Raw genomic sequence first — 22744 nt, forward strand, 5'->3', positions numbered from 1 at the left:
AAATGTAGAGAGCAAAACCAAAAAGAAGGTACAGTTGGAGATGCTGTTGCAACCTTTAGACAAATCCAGTTTCATACCAGCAGGCAGAGGAAATACGAAGAATTAAAAATTGGGAAATTGATCTCTAATTACTAGGTCTCTCAGTGCTTCAACTAGCAATTCATCTTGTTTCTTTCCTCATTCACAATACAATGTGACAATACTAAAAGAACAGCAGTCTCAAGCACACATGGTAGACAGGCACTTTTTTCCTCCAAAATATTGTCAGAAGTGCATGAAGTAGCCAGTCTTCTGTAGTACAACACTAGTAAATTCTGTACCAGAGCTGCATTTGGTTTCATGCCCATCTCCCCCCACAAAACTCTGTACGCTCCCAAAGCACACCTCATATGCACACACCCCCATACACCTGGCCCTCATATAGAAATAACAACTGAAGAACAATTCAAGGAATCAGCAGTACTCCCACTAATAACAAGTTCTGATAATGCATTTTCCTGTTCTCCCACATGGCCTTGCTTTATAAGGGAGCCACTCTCTGTTCCCTTTATACCAGAGCAAGAATACAGGCGTTTTCGATGTCATGCCACTCTTGGTTGTGCTTCTGGCTTCGCAAGTGCTCTGCAGACACATACAGGACTTCAGCCTCCCTCCTGCATGGCTGCAGAACTTGGCCCTGAGCCTTCTAAAGGTATTAGAGGGTGTAATTCATTTTTCTCCTATGGAAGGGAGAAGGTGAACAACTTGATCATGTCCAGTGGCAGGGAAATACCAAAAAACCAGCTGATGAAACCTACATATGAGTCGGACACATTTGGTTTGCCTGCGCATCACCTGTACCAAAGCCTGAGAGCGCTGCTTTGCTAGGTCTACATGGATCACCATGTATCTAGGACCCCCCTTGATGAAGAAGACAGCTGCAGCCCATCTTTCAAAAGTTCTTCCTGCTGACTTGTCCATTCAGACAAAAAAAGATGTAGAAAATCAAGTGATCATCATTTATTTATTTGAATAAATAGTACAATTGTCGTAAACCATGCACAACACTCCTACTGTGATCTCTAGCAAACATAGCATTGCATTGTAACTTGCTTACAGTACACAACTCATCACAAAGCTGGATGTGTCCAACATATGACAAGTCCAGAATTTTATCTGAAAGGCTAGTTTTTAGTATGAAATCCAGAGTAAACACTGTTAAAAACAGTAAAAAAGATTCTTAAAAAATACGTTCATACTGAAAGCACAAGGGTTGGGGTAGGAGGTGTGAGAAGCTCTTTAAGGTTTAAACTGATCAAAGAAAATCTGCCATTGCTGCTTTTTCAGCCTGAGAAACAGGATGCAGCTGAATAATATCTGGGCTTCTTCTGTGGTAATACAGCTTACTGGAACTGAGTATGTCAAGCAGATACACCTAACAGGCAAAGCTGTATGGGCTTGAAAAGACAGACATTTATTAAGTACTCAGAAACATGGAATCTTTAACACTGCAAAGCATTCAGAATTCCTGATGAACTCAACCAGATTCAGATCTACCCACTGGTACCTCGCGGAATATATCTAAAATTTCAGTATGCAGAGTTCATGAATAACATTCTTACCATTCAGTTACCTTTTGAGAGTAAGTATCACGGCTATGTAACAAAGTCATGCCAAAAACAGGTGTTCAGAGATGGCTTTACCTTTATTGCTTTTCCTGTAAACTGGACTGCCTGGGATGAAGCTCCCGTTCAGTTAAATCCATTCCCCTCCCAGCCCGGTTAGCAATAAAGACAGCATCTAAGAGTGACCTGGCTTGACAGCAAGGAGCTAGGGAATGAACAATGCATTTTCCACGTGCAACATTTACCAATAGACTTAAAAACATAACACAACCCACAAGACGACACCTGCCCCCAGCCTGTCCAATGCATCAAGCCTGCAGTCTCGACTGACTGGAATATTAATATAAGGAATGCTAGCAGGGACCCATGCCTCAGGTTGCAGAGGAGGGATTTGGGTTTCTGCATAGTGACCAGAAACACCTAATTGAACAAAATACAGACTCTTAAAATGTGTTATGTTCACATCTGCTCACAGGCAATTAAATATCAGCTATAAATTTCCATCTCAGAAATAGCCATTCCTTCTCCCAAACCCAAACTGCTCTAATCAATCTCCTCTTGTTAATTTCTGTTTGCTTTTGATATTAATACTGCCAGTAATTTTAAAACTAGACTCTCTGGAGGTCTTTGCCAACATCTCAGAGAATATAAATAGCACTGGCACTTCCACATCAGCTGAAGGGAGGTAGGTGGAATAAGAGCTCTTTAACAGACTTGTTTCCCACAAGTACATTGCATTAAACAAAAAAGTTTGAGAGACCCTTTGGTTCAATCATTTCCCAGCCTCATGATACACCTATTTCACAGCACAAAAGTTAGACCAATCTCATTAACTAGCCAGTAGAGCTGACCCACCTGGCCTTAGTGCCTCTGCAAGACTCCTCTGTAATAAATGCAAGCACCGTGGTAGAGTCTAAGGGCCTCATCTGAAATTCAAGTCCTATTGTACTAGGCACTGTATAAACAGCAAGAGGTCAGCTTCCTCCTAAGTACAAACAAGCAATGATTCCCACAGAGCCTCACAGGAGCGACGGGCCTGAATTTTTTCAGGGGAAAAAAAAAAAAAGGAAACTTCCTTTCACCTTTGGGTTGGTTCCTTTCACCTTTGCTTTGGCCTTCAGGCTGCTCAAGGAACTAGTCAGCAAGGTCCCCTGGGAAACTGCTTTTGAAGGCATTGGAGTCCACCAGTGCTGGTCAATCTTTAAGCACTGCCTCCTAAAAGCACAAGCTCAGGCAATTCCGAAACATCGGAAGTCAGGCAGGCGGGACAGAAGGCCGGCCTGGCTGACCAGGGATCTTCTACTGGAGCTTAGGCAAAAAAAGAAAGTGTACGGCTGCTGGAAGGAGGGTCAGGCGACGAGGAAGGAATACAGGGATGCTGTTCGTGTTTGTAGGGAGAAAATTCACGTGGCCAAAGCCCAACTAGAGTTGAAGCTGGCCATGTCTGTGGGAGACAATAAAAAAGGTTTTTTTAGATATGTGAACAGAAAAAGGAGAACCAAAGAAAACATAGGTCCGATACTTGATAGGGAAGGTCTCCTCACAGACAATGACATAGGCAAAGCAGAGACGTTTAACGCCTTCTTCGCCTCCGTCTTCAACCCTGATGTTGGGCTTCGGGACCCAGGGTACCCTGAGCTGGAGGACCATGACGGTGGGAATGACAAATTCCCAACCGACCCTGAACGTGTGCGGGATTTGCTGCTCCACCTGGATCCATACAAGTCCATGGGTCCCGATGGGATTCATCCCAGGGTGCTTAAAGAGCTGGCTGGCGTCATCGTGGGACCTCTCTCAATTATTTTTCAACGATCTTGGGAATCTGGAGAGGTCCCATTGGACTGGAAGCTGGCAAATGTTGTGCCAGTTTTCAAGAAGGGTAAGAAAGAAGACCCTAGCAATTACAGGCCTGTCAGTCTCACGTCAGTGCCTGGTAAAATTATGGAGAAGATGATCCTTGAAGTTATTGAAGCGCACCTGGGGGACAATGCAGTCATTGGTCCCAGCCAACATGGGTTCATGAGGGGTAGGTCCTGCCTAACAAATTTGATTTCTTTTTACGATAAGATCACCCATCTAGTCAACCAAGGGAAACCAGCTGATGTGATCTTTTTGGACTTCAGCAAAGCTTTTGACACGGTTTCCCATAGGATCCTACTGGACAAAATGTCCAGCATACAGCTAAACAAAAACATCATCCGATGGGTGAGCAATTGGCTGACGGGCAGGGCTCAAAGGTTTGTGGTAAATGGGGCCACATCAGGATGGCGGATGGTCACTAGTGGGGTCCCTCAAGGCTCCATTTTAGGGCCAGTCCTCTTCAATGTTTTTATAAATGATTTGGATGTAGGACTAGAAGGTGTTTTGAGCAAATTTGCCAACAACACCAAAATTGAACATAAAAACTGAAGCTTTTGTCATGTAGCTTCAGACAGTGCCTGTAATTCCCCTTGACCCCACCCACCCAACAGAACATACAAAACCTTATTTAAAAGAAAAGGCTCAACTTCTAAATAAATTCCAATGCTGATTTTCTATCGCTAATGCTTAAGCCTGGAAAATCTTGAAATGGTAATGGTAACCAAGAAGTTTGCTAAAGAAAGGTTATTATAAAATCAGAGTCTACAGACAGACATTAGTAAGTTCTCATGTTGTCCCTGCTTATTTAAGTAGTTAGTGGTATATTTCTTTTATCAAAAGAACATTTGTTGATCATAACAAATCAGACCCAACAGTATCTTCTGGTAAAAGTGTGAAATATCTACACATTTTCAAGTGACCTAGAGAGTACATGTGCATTATTTTTAGTGGGATTGTCATACAAACAGCTATAGAGAGACCACATCAACTGTAGAAAGAATGCATGAAGTATAGCATAAGGCACAAAGGGAGTGTGCAGAGGGTATTTTTATTGTATTTTTTGCCTAAGGAGGCTGGTATGATGAAGACCTCAGCAGATTCCAGGATCATTCCACATTCTTGTATTTTGTGAACAGATTGTATAGAACTCTGAGGGTAGACTTCAGATCCAAATTGACAACATCTGTGGAAGAAAAGGAGAAATTCTTAATTTGCTTTTTGTTCTCCACCATTTACCCTCAAAGGAACAAAAGTCCTCACATCTCTGAGCCTGTAGGAACAGCTACAAAAATGTTCTGATCTCCATAAGCCAAGCTTTTTACATGTTATGCATGATGCACTTCAAAACACCCTCATGATATTACAATCACAGCTAACTTCTCTGGGAAATGTAAGAAAGATAATTCCCTTCCTCATCTAATACTGGTTACAGAGAAGGCCTGCTTCTGCCTGAAACCTGGGATAAAGCCTCTGGGAAATGCCACCTTCTGGCAACATCATTGGTAGAGTATCTTCTGAGTTTTCACCAATGACTTTGCTGGCCAGAGAAGAAGCAAAGTAGCCACGCACATCATAGTAGATCCTGAACCTCATACACCCACAACTCTGCAGGGATACACTACACAAATAAACAAAGCTTAAATTCTCTCAACAGACCAGAAGCTTTCTGTTATCTAATGTCTTTTCTTACCATGCTAGGCCAGAGAACAATTCTGGAACAGTTCTCAAGTAAAGTTTTTCTGCTAGCACCTCCTATCCCATTACTCTAAAAAATGCCAGGAAATGCCACAAACATGTAATCCAGGGACATCGGGGTAGGGGTGGGCATAGCACAAAGAAGGCTGAAGAGGTGAAAAGAAAGGTTGGGTGAAATACATAAAAAAAGGAAGCAGAAGAGGAAGCGAAGATACACAGGAAAAAATATCTATGGAACAGTCACACATGGAACGAGGAAGACAGCAAACAGTAAAGTTTAAACTGTTGGAGAGCGTCCAGAGGAGGGTGACGAAGATGGTGAAGGGCCTAGAGGGGAAGACATATGAGGAGCGGCTGAGGTCACTGGGCCTGTTCAGCCTGGAGAAGAGGAGGCTGAGGGGGGACCTCACCGCAGTCTACAACTTCCTTGCGAGGGGGAGTGGAGAGGCAGGTGACCTATTCTCTGTTATCACCAGTGATAGGACTCGCGGGAATGGTGTTAAGCTGAGGCAGGGGAAGTTTAGGCTGGACATCAGGAAGAGGTTCTTCACCGAGAGAGTGGTTGCACACTGGAACAGGCTCCCCAGGGAAGTAGTCACTGCACCAAGCCTGTCTGAATTTAAGAAGTGATTGGACTGTGCACTTAGTCACATGGTCTAAACTTTTGGGTAGACCTGTGCGGTGCCAGGGGTTGGACTTGATGATCCTTATGGGTCCCTTCCAACTCGGGATATTCTATGATTCTAAAGACTGAGTGCAATTAATGCGAGGCCCGGGGGAAACACCTACTGCCTGTTTTGAAGAATCAGTGCCAGGACCTCCCCACCCTTCCCCCCCACCCCATACTGGATAACAGTCTATAACCTCCACACTTCCATCTGGTATTTTCAATAACCTCTCGAACTTTTTGCACGTATTGTTTCACCTAACTTACTTATGATTTTGTATTTTGCATTTGCAAAAGAATCTTCTGCTGTCCTAAAGAAATGTAAGATCCTAACTGCTGTGAAGTAATACATCCTGAAAAAAAGAGAGATCTTACCTGGATATATGAAATATGTTTCTAAGTTTTCCAGGTATCACGGAAAGCTGCTTACTACCATACCATTCCCAGTGAGACATGAGCAGAATCAATCATTGCTTCCTCTGCATCAAAACCCAGTTCCCTCTGAATGGATTTAAAATGTATACATAAATTTAACCATTCCCAAATGAGAAACAACATCTTGCAACAGCCATGCACTTATAAAGCTGGCAAATCAAGGCAAGTATCTGCAGTCACCGCCCCTGGGGTTGTTTAAGGAAAGTCTGGATGTGGTACTTAGGGACATGGTTTATTGGGTGATAGTGGTGGTAGGGGAACAGCTCAACCAGATGATCTTGGAGGTCTTTTCCAACCTTAATGGTTCTATGATTCTAAGGGACATCTATCAGCAGATTTGACCAGGGATGCTGGCAGCCTCTTTTGTTTGCAAAACAGCTAAATGAAACATTCCTGGCACTACAAAAAATGCCCCCCAAAAAAATAAAAATAAAAACAAATAAGGCCCCAATAGTCAGCCTTAAGTGAGAATGTAGTGGTCAGAGATTTTTAGGGAATCTGCCCCCCTCCTTCTAATTGTTTTTCTTCTCCCCATGCCACACATCTTCAGTCTTCCACTGAAAGCGAGGTGGGTCTTTTCCCTCAGCCACTGTTAACCCCCATCTCAGCTGCCATGGCATGAAGAGGTGTGATCAAGCCTGGTGGGGTTCAGTTCTTGCCTCTGGCTGACATCCAGCTTCAGAGGCAGGAACTGCCTATGATATAAACCAAGATCAAGGTGCTAATGGTGAGAAATAGAAATCTAGAGGGTAGAACAGAAACATAGCTAGAAGCACAGAAACCAGGGCACATGCTAAGATGTGCTGCGATTAAGTGGCAGCAAAGAGCTGCTGCAAAAGCTAAGGGTTCAGCTGGGGCACAAGCAGGAGCTGGAAGGGGGCCCAGACCAGTGACACTGTGCTGGGCAGACACTGTCCGTCCACCCTCACAATGCTGCAGGAGGCATATACAGCTGACTCCTACTAATCTCCAGCAGTCATGTACTACATGACTGTACTATCAAGATCCTGATCCTACAGAGGATTTGATAAAAGTACAGTGACAAGCAGAGCCCAATACGTTATTGTCTCGCCCAGTGGAGGAGCTCTTCAAGAACAGTCAGTTTTACAGGAAATTCCAGCCACACACACAAGCATACTCACTAACAGCTGTGAACCACTGCTAATCAGAAGGGGTACACAGACAGATGAGAAAGGAATACACACAAAGCCTGCAGCAGCAAAAAAGGAATTCATTGAGCTAATTTGGCTCTGACTTATATCAGTAATTAAATTTTCAGTCAGAAAAACACTTAAACACATTCTGCTGCCTACTGAATCTACACACCTTGTCTGGAGCAAACAAAAAGTCTGCTATGGTAGAATACCAGTCATGATAGGGTAAGGATATAAGACAGACTTACAAGAACGTAATTTCCTCTGTAGAACAACTGATGAAAATATAATCCAAAAAAAAGGGTGGGGGGGCAAGCTTTCAATTAGACAAGTTATCTTCTAGGTTTTTAACAAAATCTTTCTCCGGAGACAGGCTTATCTAGCTTACCTGGTTTCTTTTTGTCATCTTTTTAACCCTTCCACTCAAAAACCTTACTTTCCCAATCCTGCATTCATATTTTTCCACTTTCCCTGTCTTCCTCACACAGCTACTGACTCAACTCCAAGTTAGTGTCTTGCTTCATTGAATTCTTTTTCAGGAGCACTTTTCATCCCCAAATTTAAAAGAACAGCACTCTGACAGGATACGTATTCACTTAATATTGTTTTTTGTCTTTTTTTAACCACAACGACCAACTCCACTATTCGTTAATCTATTTGCTATCACCAATTTGTCTTATTTTAAGTCAGACTGAACATTTCTTGGGGTCTCCTCATTTTTCACTTTGTTCTGTAGAAGCCTCTAATACATATAATAGTTTGTAACTCTAGGAATAAAAATTAGCAGTCAGAAAGTTTTAATTCCTCTTTTTATCCCTAGCGTAAGCAACAGTTTGACAATCAGAGCAACAATTATGACAATTAGACCATGCAAAGCTCCCTGCTTGGACTGTGATCGAGAATACCATGGAAAATGTATAATATAGCACTGAACAGCTTCTGAATCATTCACTAAAACTAGATGTGCACACCTCAGTAAACCTATTCCAGACAAGAAACAGAGGTAAATATATACCCCAGACGCAGACAATGAATCCTTTGGAAAACTGTCAAGGTGCACATTTATAGCTCCACCTTTTAATACTGCCCTGTTATCTTGAATGCAGTTGTACTTGAATTGCACCTGCTATTATGTATTTATATATGGTTTAAAGCCACGTGTCACAACCGTACCTTCAGGACGAGCTTTTGGTTTTTTGAGTCCTCCATCTTGCATCAGCTCGAAAGCAAAGGAAACATTGTGGACCTGAAAAAGGAAAACTGTTTAGAACCCTCAAGTTATACAGGCATTATAAAACCTTTTATGAAATTAAAAAAAATGCTTTGTTCTCTCTACACTGGAATATGAAATGACAATTCCATTTAAATCAATAAAAGACATCTACATGTTTGTGCATGACTGAAAGTACTTTTGAGGGACTAAGAAATTAAAGCTTGTATCATTATAGGGCAAATATTGATTTTTTGATACACAGGAAGTAATTTCAAATTTCCAAGTGTAAAAAAATACCAAAAAAAAGCCCAGTGAGCCTTGATCTCAGTCTCTACAGCACAGGCCTGAGAGCTCCCAGTAACAACTGGAACAGAGCTGCATTTTGCAGAGATCTTTCTGCTTGTACCCAAAGTTCAGCATTTCCAACTACAAAGCAAGAGATCTGTTGCAGTCCTGGCAACAAGCAATGTTAACAGAAGTGACACAACTGAACAGAGATGACAAAATACACATGGGTGTGTCAGAAATAAGGACACTAAACTAAGTATTTTCAATTAATATTACTCTTTTCTGCATTATCAGCTGTATACTAAGCAATGCAAACATCACACCATCAGGGAGCGAGGCATCTTAGTACTTTAGCTTCCTCTGATTGAAAAGAGATAAAATTCAAATCAGATTTCTCAAATGAAGGTAAGTGAAATGGTTCGTGGTGACAGTTGCTAGGCAGACTGTGCAGTGAACTTGCAAAACAATCTAGGCACAACTGTGCAGAAAAGGAGACAGCTCCCTGAGCAAGCCTCCAAGGACCACACATGAACATAAAGTCAAAGAAAAGAAAACAGACAAAAAGGAAAAATGAAAAAAAGAGGTGAGACTAAAAGAAAACATTAATGAGGAGGGAACTGTATAGCTTAGAGAGATCTGCACAGAAGCTTTCTGAGTCATGCTTAATGAAATTTAAGCAAGGTAATTTGGATTATGAATTCTGTGCAGTTTTGTCTCTGCAAATGACAGTTCTGAAATACATAGCAAGAGGAAGAGATTTAATTAAAGCTACTCATCTTGGAAATCAGGGACTTTAGCATACAAAGCTCCCTGCAACGAGGAAGGAAGGCCCCCTTCACTGGCACTTATTGCTCAGGACTTTATTAATCTCTTTTTACCTGCTTCAGTTTCCCCTCATTCACTGGGACAAAAACAATCATCCTCCAGATGAAGATATTTTTTCCCTTCCCAAAACACAGTGCCTAAACTCTTACTTTGATTTACAAATTCCCTTTCCTCAAGGCAAAGTCTCCACACAAAACCACATTACTTCAGGAATACTGGATAATTATTATGAACTTAAACTATTAACAACAAAATCTTGATTGAACCAGTACTGGCTATGACTCAGCATCCTGCATTTCTAAAAGGCAGAAAACTCAAGCTATTGGGATAAAAAAGCAAGAGAAAGCTATAAAGGCGAGCTTGTTTAGAAGACAATAGACAAACATGTTCCCACTGCTCTATCAAGTTCATGTACAGTATACAACATTCTAAATGAACTAATCCCCATCCTGTCCACAATTGTAACACCTAATGAAGCTCTCTTGCCAGAGTCTGCCTTCAGAGAACCTCTTTAAGCTCCCACATAGCAACTAGTCACCTACCGAGGAAGTCAACAAATGCTATATGACCCATAGAATCAGCAGGCTCAACGCATTAGGCTAGGTTTGTAACAGCTCTCATTTGGCACACCTCAATTTCCTCCTGCAACGCTGAGATGATCCACATAGGCAAAGCTGGGTTATTGTACCAGTGGTAAATCCTGTCCCTCAGGGAGCATTACTGGAACTGAGGGGCACACTGAAGTTGTACAAAATACCCACCATTGTAAGCAGCCCTTACCATACAAAGCCTTTTCAATCTTCTCACTTCTTGCAATGCTTCCATTCCTGACCTAACCACCTCCTGGCTCCAGTTCAGCCAACACTAGACTTACATCATCCTCACTACAGAACCTAGCCGAATAAAAAGCAGGGGGCCAAAGCGTTACTCCAGCACAACCAGGCTCAGACTACTCCAATATCAGGTACTGAATATACTCAGATAAGTATGCATGTCCAGGAACAAGTGCAGAAAGAGGCAAACTTTTGCATATGATAATAAAGCACACGTGCTGTGTTAAGACTCTCATCACTAATTCTAGGAATGACACAGGACAGTGCAATGAGTGCATGGCTAAAAGCAAGACACTTATTTTGTCCCCTTCCATTTCTAATACCCTGATTAAGACTAAGACCATCTAAGACTTCAAATAACCCATTCTTTTTCCACAAAGCTCATTATGTCTAAGGTACTGTTAGACAAAAAGTCATTCACTCCTGACCAAAGAGAAGTAAACGACAACAACAACAACAAAAAGACAAGCTAGTACATTCTGTCACAAATTTAAGTCAGCAATGTTGGCAATGACCCTGCCAGGAACTGGACACAAAAACATGTCTGTGTTCACAGACTGACTTCAGACAGGCAACTTTTTGCATGCTCCCTCCCTGGCAGGATTAGGGCCTCCTTCTTGGCTTTAGATCAGCTACAAAACACATGGGCACTCGACATACAATTTTTAATCCTAGTTCAACCAAAGATCATGGCCCATGTAGCACCTCTTCTACTACCGCATATCAAGCCTATCAAGTACATATCAACCAATGATATTTAGTTTCTAGGAACATTAAATAAACTATAGAAAAAGAACCATTGGGTGTTAGGCAACTGATACTAATGAGATCAGGGGTTAGTTTTTAGGACTGGCACTTTGTGACCTTAGGAAGAAGCTCTATCTTTACATCAATCCCAGTGTACAAAATGCAGATGAAGTGGAGCTTCACAACTCTCATCTTTTGTCTTTCTTCTCTATTTATGTGGTAAACACTAGGCAATGCCAGGCATCATCTCTACTGTCTAGCACAATGAAGCATCCCTGAGCACAAAAAGACTTCAGGCAGTACTGCAATTTAATAAATCACTTTGATTATGAAAAGTACTATACAGTACAAAGCACTTATTACTGATTTATTCCTTTTGGATGTTCATGAGTCTTATGTGGCATATGATGTTTTCTTGCTTAACTATGGGGAATTTACCCATTTATTTCACAAGCAACTTTTTGTAGTATTAACTATCAAGTGTCACAGCCAGTGCACCTTTGCTACTGCTCCTGAAGAGTGTATCTACTGGGCACAAAGAGAAAGCACACAATGATTGGAAAATATCATGTGGTAATAAAGCAAAAGGAAGACAACCTGGAATTTCTACCCACCTTTTGATCAAAACTTTCAGGCGTTAAGTAGAAGTTGTGAAGTGGAACAAAATAGTCTTCAAGAAGACCCATGAGCAAAACCAAATAAACGCCATCTGCAAACTAAATAGAAATACTAGTGACATTTCTAGGTGGAAGCATCTGTTTTCAAATAAGCATTCATAAACATGCAGAACAATGAATACTTGGACCAAATTATGCACGTTGATTTCTACCACTGTTGTTTGCTAGCACAGAGGCGTAAGACAGTTCAGAAGTCACTGACTGCTCCTTTCAGGCATAGCAAGAAACTGACAGCAAGTGTAACAAGCATTTAGGGCTTTGTTTTGTCTGCTCCCTGGATTCACCAATACCCTTGCAATCATCAGTGCAGCTGAGCAAGCTGAATCAGACTTGTTTTAGGAGCCTGTTGCTATAGCTGCTTTCTTCTCAGTTCTTAAACAACAATAACAAAACAGGATACAAGGCTTTCTCCCTACATATGGTAGCATTATTTCCTCTACCCTCAGTTCCTGAAGAAAACAAGCCCACTAGCTATAACACTAACCCATTCAAGAGCATGTGCCAACAAATATTTTAATTACTTATACATAGTAAATAACTCCAGGCAGTAGAAATTAGAAGCAATTCACCTGGGAGTTATATACAATTTGCACTCCGTAGGGGTGTTGAGTATTCAATCTGAACAGGCATAGACCAAAACAAAAATCTTCTGTATCTCCAGCCAGTTCTCCATTTATTAGGTTACTGAATACTCTGGGGTGAGGTAAAAGTACATATACCTGTTCTTGCTTTTGCTCACTTTTTTAAAAAGTTCATTTTAAAAATGAGCTTTTGCTCATTTTATTTTTTTGAGGAATCTTGCCAACTTCACTGCAGTATTTAACAAAGCTTTTTTCAATAAAAAAAAAAAGACTTCCGGGGAAACCCTGTTCCATATTATATACTTCCAGTCCTACTACTACAGTACATGACAGTTTCAATCACAATCTCTCTTCTCAAATTGTGAGTGCTGAGGATTCTATACACTGCCCTTAATCTGAACTTGAAATTAAATCTCCCCTGTCATAGGTAAAAAGCTTAACTTCACAAAATAAATTGTTTCAAGTCAAAATAGAATGTTCACAGTTTCTGTAAATACTAAATACCATACTAAATACTCTCAGCAATACTGTTCAGTATCCCTACCAGACAGGAAGACTATTTACTGGCTGGAGGAGGGGGCTGATGCTATGTATTCAAACAGAATTCTCACTTGTGATCCTGATATGGTGTATGTGACATTCTCTAACCTTTTTGAAAGTAAATTGCTGGGTACTTCCAAGGCATTAAGCAATAATTTCTTGTGACAAATCAGATCCAGTCACCCATTTATTTCAGCAAAGCTATAAAATAGCAGTGGATGACTGGTACTAAACCAAGTCAGACTCAAAATCAATTACCAATACTCCAGGAATAATTCTCTAGATGCTACTTTTTTTTTTCTTTTTTTTTTTTTTTCCCAGGACAATAAGGTAACCTTCTCTCCACAGCTCACCGAACTCTGGAAAGAATATTTGTTTCTGTTTGTAAAACTCAGCCAAAGAACCAGTCTGAAAATTGCATAATTTGACCTGCAAAGTGAGAACTAGCCCCACTGACACTTCACTGAAGAACTAAACCCACTTCACACTTGCTTAAGGTTTCTAAGCATATTCCATGCCTGGTTATGTGCTAGAGGGAGGGAACTCCTACAGAGCTGACTGTGGTGGTAGACAGTTACCTCAGCTAGCTTTAAATAAACTAACTTGGATACCAATGGCAGTCAAGCCACGGCAGTACATGAGCTCAGTTGCTAATCCACACTGCTGAGAAGCAAGCAGAGTTCACATGCTCACAAGACAGCAGGATAAAGAGGAGGACACGAAGGCCTTTGCTGCAACATCAAAATTGTTTCCAGTCCCTCTTTGATGCGATTAAAGCTAGCACTGGTATTTCTATGATGAACTGCACAATCCAGTGCCGACTCCTCCTGAGAGCCCCAGGCTGCCAGCTATTTAAGAGCTCACACTGGTTCATTATGAACCCTCACTGCTAGAAAGACAAACCCACCATCCACCCATAACTACAGCAACTGCTTTACAGCACACCACTTTGATCCAGGAGACAAGCTGCCCAGAGACCCAGCCATATTCTACGGTCATTAATATAGGCATAATGAATATCCAAGAATTTTACCTTACAATGCAAATTAACAACAGTATGAAGCATATGTAAACATGAGTAAGGGAAGCAAACATCAGTCAATGTCATTACTACTTAAAAGACAGAGCCCTGATCCTATAAATTAACATGCCCAAAGATAAACAATTCTATAACACAGTTTTATGGGGAGAGGACCTACATTTGTAATTTACACAGTTAGATTACAAACAAAAAGACCAAGTCTCCTACCTGGGTTTCTAACTCAGTTACTTCCAAATTCAGTTTATTCAAGTGTTTGTTCACAAAGGTGATCAGAGACTACAAAAAGAGAACACCAGAACCAGCGATGTTAGAAATTACAGACAATGCTTATGTGAAAGGGTTAACATACTCTTATAAGGCATTTTTAAGCTTAATAAATATGACTGTGTGCTATTTGCTTTGGCGTAAGTAAGTACTTAAAACTGAAAACAGCATAGTAATCATTTTTCTTGCAACATAAGCCGGAAGCCACCAGGTGGTGCTATTACATACTTATAACTTGTTATTTTTCTAGCACAGAAAGCATACTTCTGTCTTGTGGGGAAAAAAAACTTGATGACATTGGTTTTTTTGCAAGTTCTTTGTGAAGATGCAGCCAGCAGTAGGTGCAGTTACTGTCCACACTGCTCTCTTCAGGTTGTTGGAGAAGATCCACTGCCTGGAAGCAAGGCATCAGCAGCACTGAGCTAAGACTCCCAACAGAAGATACCAACAGCGCACAGTTCTGCACGCACCTCTCTTCTTGGAGTGATGTGCGCTTATAAATTTCCAAATGACAGTCGCAATATAACCCAGATCTGTACTACATATTTCTATTCCTGCAGGAAACAGACATGCAAGATCCTGCTTAGCCAGACAGGTGATAACATATCGAAGCAGAGATCTGTCAGCCTGCTTAAAACACTTCCAAGGGGACAGACACACAGTTGAAAGTTAACATTTCTATCACACGGATACAGTTAACTTAATTCTCTATCAGCTTTGGCAACACTATTCTAGAAGACTTTCTGACACCACCAGATATTTGTCACCCTGCAGCCCAGCCCCTCCTTGCTGGAGGACAGCACCTGGGATATAAAAGTCTGTAAAACTGTCCAGCCAGAATGATCTGGATAACTGCAAATACTGTGCAGAGTAGCTTTTCTAACCTGTACCATTTTGACTGAATCTGATAAAGGAGCAGTTGCTGAGGCAGTTATATAGTTACATGAAGCACTGATCTCTGGCAGGAGAGGGATAAAAGGACAAGCAGCTGGCTGGGGACAGTAACCTTTTCATCCTGCTTATGGGCAGCCAAAATAAGGTGTGGCTGCAACCTAAGAGTCAATGCATCTATCGGCACTGCACAGAAGAGCCTGTACCAATAAACAAGAGCAATCAAAGAAGAGCCTGACTGAAGCCAATGAATCCAGGTATCACCCGACTCTGAAACAGCGACCCTTTTTATTACTTCACAATCATTTTCTGCCATTTCCAGATGTTTCTGGATATCCTACTAAAAGAAAAAAAAATGTAGAAATCTTACTTTATTTTTCTTACCTTTTTGACTACGCTGAGTTTGTCTGGTGCATGATCAAAGAGTGTATCAAAGGCATCACGCTCTGGTTTTACAAAATTAAAAAAAAAAAGAAAAAAAATCAATACACCTCTAATAGCCAAGTATGAGAAGCAGGTTACATGTCACAAGCTTAAGGGCCAGTTTCAGAAAGCCAGAGACTCAAGCTAAAAGTTGTCACCCCATTTTGGTGTCTAACTAAACACCAAAGCAAACTGCACTGGGAATTTTAGGAGTAACTGCAAATAAACATATAGTCCATTGACTGCCCTTTCCTGTTATTCACAATAGTTACACAAAATAATGTAGGTGGAAGAAAACTTAAAATGAAACAAATTTTGACTCAATCATAACCTAATCACTGAGCCACTGAAACATCATCTGGTTTTGTTGCACTACAGAAACAATCATGGCTACATTTGTGCCCACTGGTCAGCATCAAAATCAGATGCTCCTATAGTTAATTTTAAGCCTACCTTTAGCACCACTGACTTCATCAAAGCTTAAAACTGACCATATAAGTAAAACCTGATTCAGCACTCTCTGAAGAGCAAAGCTTACATACAGTATAAAGATTTAAGTTATTGTAGAACAGTTAAGCCTTACCATTGCACAACATCTAATCCAATCTTAAAATCTACTAAAGTGAAAAGATTTCTGCAATGTGTCACATAGTGGCATTTCAAGGCTGACTGAAATTTTCCAAATACTGAGTTGTTTGGATGATATTTAAAATTGAACTGTCATCATCAGGTGAAACAAGAAAAAAGCTAAAAATATAACCAATTATAGCCAATTACATTTGTGTTTAAAAAATATATCAAAAACACTGTTGAAGTGTGCTGGTTTTATGCTGTTAAATTTTTCAACATAGCTTTAACAGTTTTTCTGCACTTAAATTATTTTTATTTACAGAACAGAACACATTATACAGAATCGTCTAGGTTGGAAGAGACCTCCAAGATCACCTAGTCCAACCTCTGACCTAACACTAACAACTCCTCCACTAAACCAGATCACTAAGCTCTACATCTAAATGTCTTTTAAAGACCTCCAGGGATGGTGACTCAACCACTTCCCTGGGCAGCCCATTCCAATGCCAAACAACCCTTTCGGTAAAGAAGTTCTTCCTCATATCCAACCTAAACCTCCCCTGGCACAACTTTAGCCCATTCCCCCTTGTCCTGTCACCAGGCACGTGGGAGAATAGACCAATCCCCACCTCGCTACAGCCTCCTTTAAGGTATTTATAGAGAGCGATAAGGTCGCCCCCAAGCCTCCTCTTCTCCAGACTGAACAATCCCAGCTCCCTCAGCCGCTCCTCATAAGACTTGTTCTCCAGACCCCACACCAGCTTCGTTGCCCTTCTCTGGACTCGCTCGAGCATCTCGATGTCGTTCTTGTAGCGATGGGCCCAAAACTGAACACAGTACTCGAGGTGCGGCCTCACCAGAGCCACGTACAGGGGGACAATCACCTCCCTAGCCCTCCTGGCCACACTGTTTCTTATACAAGCCAGGATGCTGTTGGCCTTCTTGGCCACCTGAGCACACTGCTGGCTCATATTCAGCTGACTATCAACCAGTACTCCCAGGTCCTTCTCTGCCAGGCAGCTTTCCAACCACTCATCTCCCAGCCTGTAGCACTGCTTGGGGTTGTTGCGCCCCAGGTGCAGGACCTGGCACTTGGCCTTACTGAACTTCATACAGTTGACCTCAGCCCATCGGTCCAGCCTATCCAGATCATCCTGCAGAGCCTTCCTACCCTCGAGCAGATCAACGCACGCACCTAACTTGGTGTCGTCTGCAAACTTACTGAGGGTGCACTCGATCCCCTCATCCAGATCATCGATAAAGATATTAAAGAGAACTGGCCCCAGTACTGAGCCCTGGGGGACTCCACTAGTGACCGGCCTCCAACTGGATTTAACTCCATTCACCACGACTCTTTGGGCCTGGCTATCCAACCAGTTTTTAACCCAACGAAGCTTACGCCAGTCCAAGCCATGAGCAGCCAGTTTCTTGAGGAGAATGCAGTGGGAAACGTTGTCCAAAGCCTTACTGAAGTCAAGGTAGACCACATCCACAGCCTTTCCCTCATCCACTAAGCGTGTTGCTTTGTCATAGAAGGAGATCAGGTTCATCAAGCAGGACCTGCCTTTCATAAACCCATGCTGACTGGGCCTGATCGCCTGCTTGCCCTGCAAGTGCCGCATGATGACACTCAAGATAATCTGCTCCAAGAGCTTCCCTGGCACTGAGGTCAAACTAACAGGCCTATAGTTTCCTGGGTCTACCTTCCGGCCCTTCTTGTAGATGGGTGTCACGTTTGCTAGCTGCCAGTCGACTGGGACCTCCACTGATAGCCATGACTGCTGATAAATGATGGAAAGCGGCTTGGCCAGTTCTTCCAGCAGTTCTCTCAGTACCCTCGGGTGGATCCCATCCGGCCCCATCGACTTGCATACATCTAAGTGTTGTAGCAGGTCACCAACCATTTCCTCGTGGATTGTGAGGGCCACATTCCCTTCCCCATCCCCTTCCACCAGCTCAGGGTACTGGGTATCCAGAGAACAACTGGTCTTGCTGCTAAAGACTGAGGCAAAGAAGGCATTAAGCACCTCAGCCTTTTCCTCGTCTCTTGTCACAAAGTTTCCCCCCGCATCCAGTAAAGGATGGAGATTCTCCTTAGTCCTCCTTTTCGTGTTAATGTATTTATAAAAACATTTTCTGTTGTCTTTAACAGCAGTAGCCAGATTGAGCTCCAGATGAGCTTTGGCCTTTCTAATTTTGTCCCCGCATATCCTTACAACATCCCTATAATCCTTCTGAGTGGCCTGCCCTCTTTTCCAAAGATCATAAACCCTCTCTTTTTTCCTAAGCTCTAGCCACAACTCTCTGTTCAGCCAGGCCGGTCTTCTTCCACGCCGGCTCATCTTTGGGCACGTGGGGACAGACCGCTCCTGAGCCATTAAGATTTCCTTCTTGAGGAGTTCCCAGCCTTCCTGGACTCCTCTGCCCTTCAGAACTACCTCCCAAGGGGCTCTGCCAACCAGTGTCCTGAACAGCTCAAAGTCTGCCCTCTGGAAGGCCAAGACAGCAATTTCACTCATCCCCTTCCTGACTTCGCCAGGAATAGAGGACTCTACCATTTCATGGTCACTCTGCCCAAGACAGCTCCCGACCACCACATCTCCCACCAGTCCCTCTCTGTTTGTGAACAGAAGGTCTACTGGGGCACCTCCCCTGGTAGGCTCACTAACCAGCTGCATCAGGAAACCATCTGCCACGCTCTCCAGAAACCTCCTAGACTGCTTCCTCTGAGCTGTATTGCATTTCCAGGGAAGTTGAAGACTCCCCCCGAGGACAAGAGGTGATGATTTCACAACTGTTGCCAGCTGTCTGTAGAACTCCTCGTCCATCTCCTCATCCTGGTTTGGTGGTTTATAACAGACCCCCACCAGGATGCTTGCCTTGTTGGCCTTCCCGCCGATCCTAACCCATAGGGACTCAACCTTATCATTCCCAGTCTCAGTCTCGAGTTCCACAACATCAAAACAGTCTCTAATATAGAGAGCCACACCACCACCCCTTCTGTGCTGCCTGTCCCTTCTGAAGAGCCTATAGCCAGTCATTGCAGCATTCCAGTCATGAGAGTGGTCCCACCACGTTTCAGTGATGGCAACCAAGTCATAGCTAGCCTGCTGCACGATGGCTTCCAGCTCCTCCTGTTTGTTGCCCATGCTGCGTGCATTAGTGTAGATTTTAATAGTTCTCTGCTGCTAAATAAACATATTTATTATCCAAGTTCCTTTGGTATCTAAAAATATGTTTTTTAGCCCCCTCACATTACTTATTTTCCAGGTACCTAATTACATATTAATGTAGATATTCTACAAGGCAGGAAAATGGTAGTGTTCACAGATTTTGTCTGAGAAGACAGAAAGAAAGAGAAGTCTCTCAGAAGCACCGCTAAACACTTAATTTTTGTTTAGAAGACCAGATCTATGGCGGGTAAAGTCTCTAAAATCTGGTGAACATGGAGGAGAGAAGACAGTACTCCTTGCAAAGCGATTAGGACTGGTCACTGAAAGTAGACAGATAAAAAGTGCTTTCTTAGACCTCATAGCATGTACCTTTGCTTAAGTAATTTTCACATGTTCACTTATATATAAATTAAATGGTCACATTCTGAAGAAGGTGTAACTTACTGCTGGGGATTGCAAAGATTTTTGCTTGAAAGCCATTAACAATGGTACTAGGAATTATTGCCCTGTGTAGCATTTTTGCTATTTGTTACATATGAATGAAAACAGACCAACAGAGATGAGTCTAAGGAGCAAAAGCAGCACACTGGATGATCTGGTTCTGCTCATTATGCTCCACATTTGTGTGGAGTAAGAAAACCTGCCCCCACAATACATTCCAACCCTGTGCAATTGCTTAATCCATTGTCTTGATCTGCTGAAGGAAAGCAGACAAGATTTCTGTGCCCGACATAGATTAAAAAAAAAATGAAACAGTCAACTTTGTTACTTACCAAATCTTCCCATCATCATCCTGCAAGTCAGAGCATTCAAAGACATTGGGTTAGTTCATGAATAATCACTTTCAAAAGACAAGACCATTGGTTTAATGGGCCTTTTCCTGCAAGATGCCGAGGGCTAACCACTCCTCCCATGTCAGGAGGCTGAGCATGTTGCAGACCAGACCCAACAGTGCTGCAGGAATGTCCTCAGCAGACCACCAGCGATGTCAGGGAGATGCATTTGAAATGAATGGAAATGAATACTTATGTTTTATACAGAATTGTGATTTTTTTATGTTTAACTATTTTTATGATGAAGAGTGAATGAATACATATGTTTCTGTGGACAGTTTCCACATATAGGGTCAGCAGAAACCACAGCAGCTAAACCACACAGCTCAGAAAGAGCAAGGCTACCTATCTCACTTTAATCTGTTTTATCTGAAGAAATAAAACGTCTATCATATATGAATATAATGTAAACAATACCGCCACATATGAATTATATACACAGTCCAGTGACATCACCAGGCATATGCAGATGTTCACCAGCTAGGAATCAGGCCCCAATTTGCACAGATGAATTTTAAAAGTATTCAATGAATGTTGCTTTCTGCTGATTACTGCATTTCCTGTACCTATGCAGGTATGCAACACATTAAACAGTAACCTACGTTTCTATAATATTAAGTAACACATTCATAATAAAACACATGCATAAACACACAGGAGTATCTGTAAACATCTTTCTTCCTAAGAAATGTCCAAGCCCCACTCCACAGATCACATCTCACAAACCACATCAGAAAGAGAGGATGAGCTAACTATACTGTTCAAGAGCACAGGAGAGAAGGGAAGAATTTTGGTCCACAATACAGAGGCAGAACGTAGATCCTACAAAAACACTATGGAACTTTAATGTCCACACATAGATGTTATGATCTCATTTTTGAATGTTTCCATCTGAAAGACCTTCCCCACTGAGCAAGCCACATGGTACTTCATTAACCTTCAAAGTCAGAGAAAGCTGAGCCAACTCCACAGGGAGTCAATACACTGATACACTGAAGGAGGGCTCATGTAAGCCCCTGTGAGATAAGTTGCCTTCAGGCCACGTGAAGGAGAATCTCAGCTTTTATTTGCAGCCGAAGTGTATGTCTTGCCTTTTCCTTATAAAAAGAATTGTAAACATATAAAGCAAAGTAAACCCATTGCAAAATCTGGAGAGTGAAGAGTTTTGTTTATTTATTTTTGTTGAACTCTAATCCTCAGGTACTACATGAAAATAGCAATCTCGTCTCTCCTTATAACTTTGTTAGAGTATCATTTCAGTTTTGAGAGTTACTGCCTTTTGTCAAACTAATCTGTCCTCAAATTATCTACAACAGCCCTTTATTTAAGAGAGGCAACAGCACCAGGCAGAAATGAGTTAAAAATGGTGACCTGCAGAAGGCAGGAAAAAAGGCCCACAAGGATCACTGTCAATGAAACATCCAGTTAAAAGCTTTTGTGACACAAGAACGTCAAGAAGATACTTCTGTCCTTTGGAACGTATTTCCAGAGACAAAGCTATTTTTATATAGTTAAAAAGCAACACATTGAGGGATTTTGTTAATTTAGCAGGAGCAGGGGGAGGTGATGCAGATTATGCCTCCATTTTGTTCTTGTGAGGAAATTCACAACACGCACCACAGAAACACGCTTTGAAACTAAAGCATTTTGTACTTACTCTGTTGTAGTCGTCAGCTCCTCTGTAACATGAGTTGTCTGAAGAAGGCCTTCGCGTTTCTGGAAATGATGATGGAGTTAGAAACAGAGACTGCATTAGTACAGGAGAAGATGAACAGGAGCTCTGCAGCATTCATCATCTTTCAGAATCCTGGGGGAGAAAACTGAGTAAAATATGTTTGCTAAGATGAAGTTTTGTAGGGACAGAGGTGAAACAGCTGACATGGGAGGGTTCAATCCTACAACAGCGGCATTTATCAGGCTGACAGCCAAATGAATATTTGGAAAATGTGTATATATTTGCAGCCAATAAACTCATTAGCAATTCTCCTCCTGAGACCTGAGGCAACATCATGCCTGGAACACAAATTAGAGAGAGTATGTCAGCCCCATCTTAAAGTCCCCAAGGATACTTGTTTGTGTCAATGTCAACCAACAATTTGACACAACCAGCAGCCTGGCTCTCAGGAGAGGTCTGGGGCTGAAGTAACACAGTCTGCTGCCCCTGTGCCAGGGCCTTGATGTGCTGGCAAAGCTCTCAATGCACAAAGGGGGCTCTCCTAGAGCAGACATGCTACTGAGGCCACTAGTCACACTCCTGTCAGGAGCCATCATGGAAACACAAGGAACATAAAAAGACTGACCTGACCAGTGATTTCACGGTAGATAGCATTCCCCTGTTACTGGATTTTGTTTCCTTGGGATAGATTTCTGCATGAGCAAGAACTCTACAACCCAACAGAGTTAGCATGTGCTGAAACCCAGTTTCAAAG

The 22744-nt window shown here is 42.1% G+C and overlaps 1 protein-coding gene across 3 annotated transcripts in view; it reads right to left on the minus strand.

Moving 5' to 3' along the window:
• Nucleotides 1-4493: 4493 nt before the first annotated feature.
• PARVB (parvin beta) overlaps nt 4494-22744 on the minus strand; it is a 70997-nt gene continuing 52746 nt past the window's right edge. For 2 of the 3 annotated variants that reach the window (XM_035550947.2, XM_050708392.1), the window contains exons 7-13: nt 21973-22031; nt 20256-20275; nt 15701-15762; nt 14369-14437; nt 11936-12037; nt 8589-8661; nt 4494-4647 (exon numbers count right to left, since the gene is read on the minus strand). In XM_035550947.2, coding sequence (XP_035406840.1) covers nt 4571-4647; nt 8589-8661; nt 11936-12037; nt 14369-14437; nt 15701-15762; nt 20256-20275; nt 21973-22031 — 462 coding nt within the window. In that variant the 3' untranslated portion in view covers nt 4494-4570. Of the gene's footprint in view, nt 4648-6201; nt 6328-8588; nt 8662-11935; nt 12038-14368; nt 14438-15700; nt 15763-20255; nt 20276-21972; nt 22032-22744 lie in introns of those variants that run through there. The other variant, XM_050708393.1, reaches the window with a different exon arrangement.

The sequence above is a fragment of the Cygnus atratus genome, chromosome 1, assembly GCF_013377495.2.
Source record: "Cygnus atratus isolate AKBS03 ecotype Queensland, Australia chromosome 1, CAtr_DNAZoo_HiC_assembly, whole genome shotgun sequence".
NCBI classification, from domain to species: domain Eukaryota; kingdom Metazoa; phylum Chordata; class Aves; order Anseriformes; family Anatidae; genus Cygnus; species Cygnus atratus.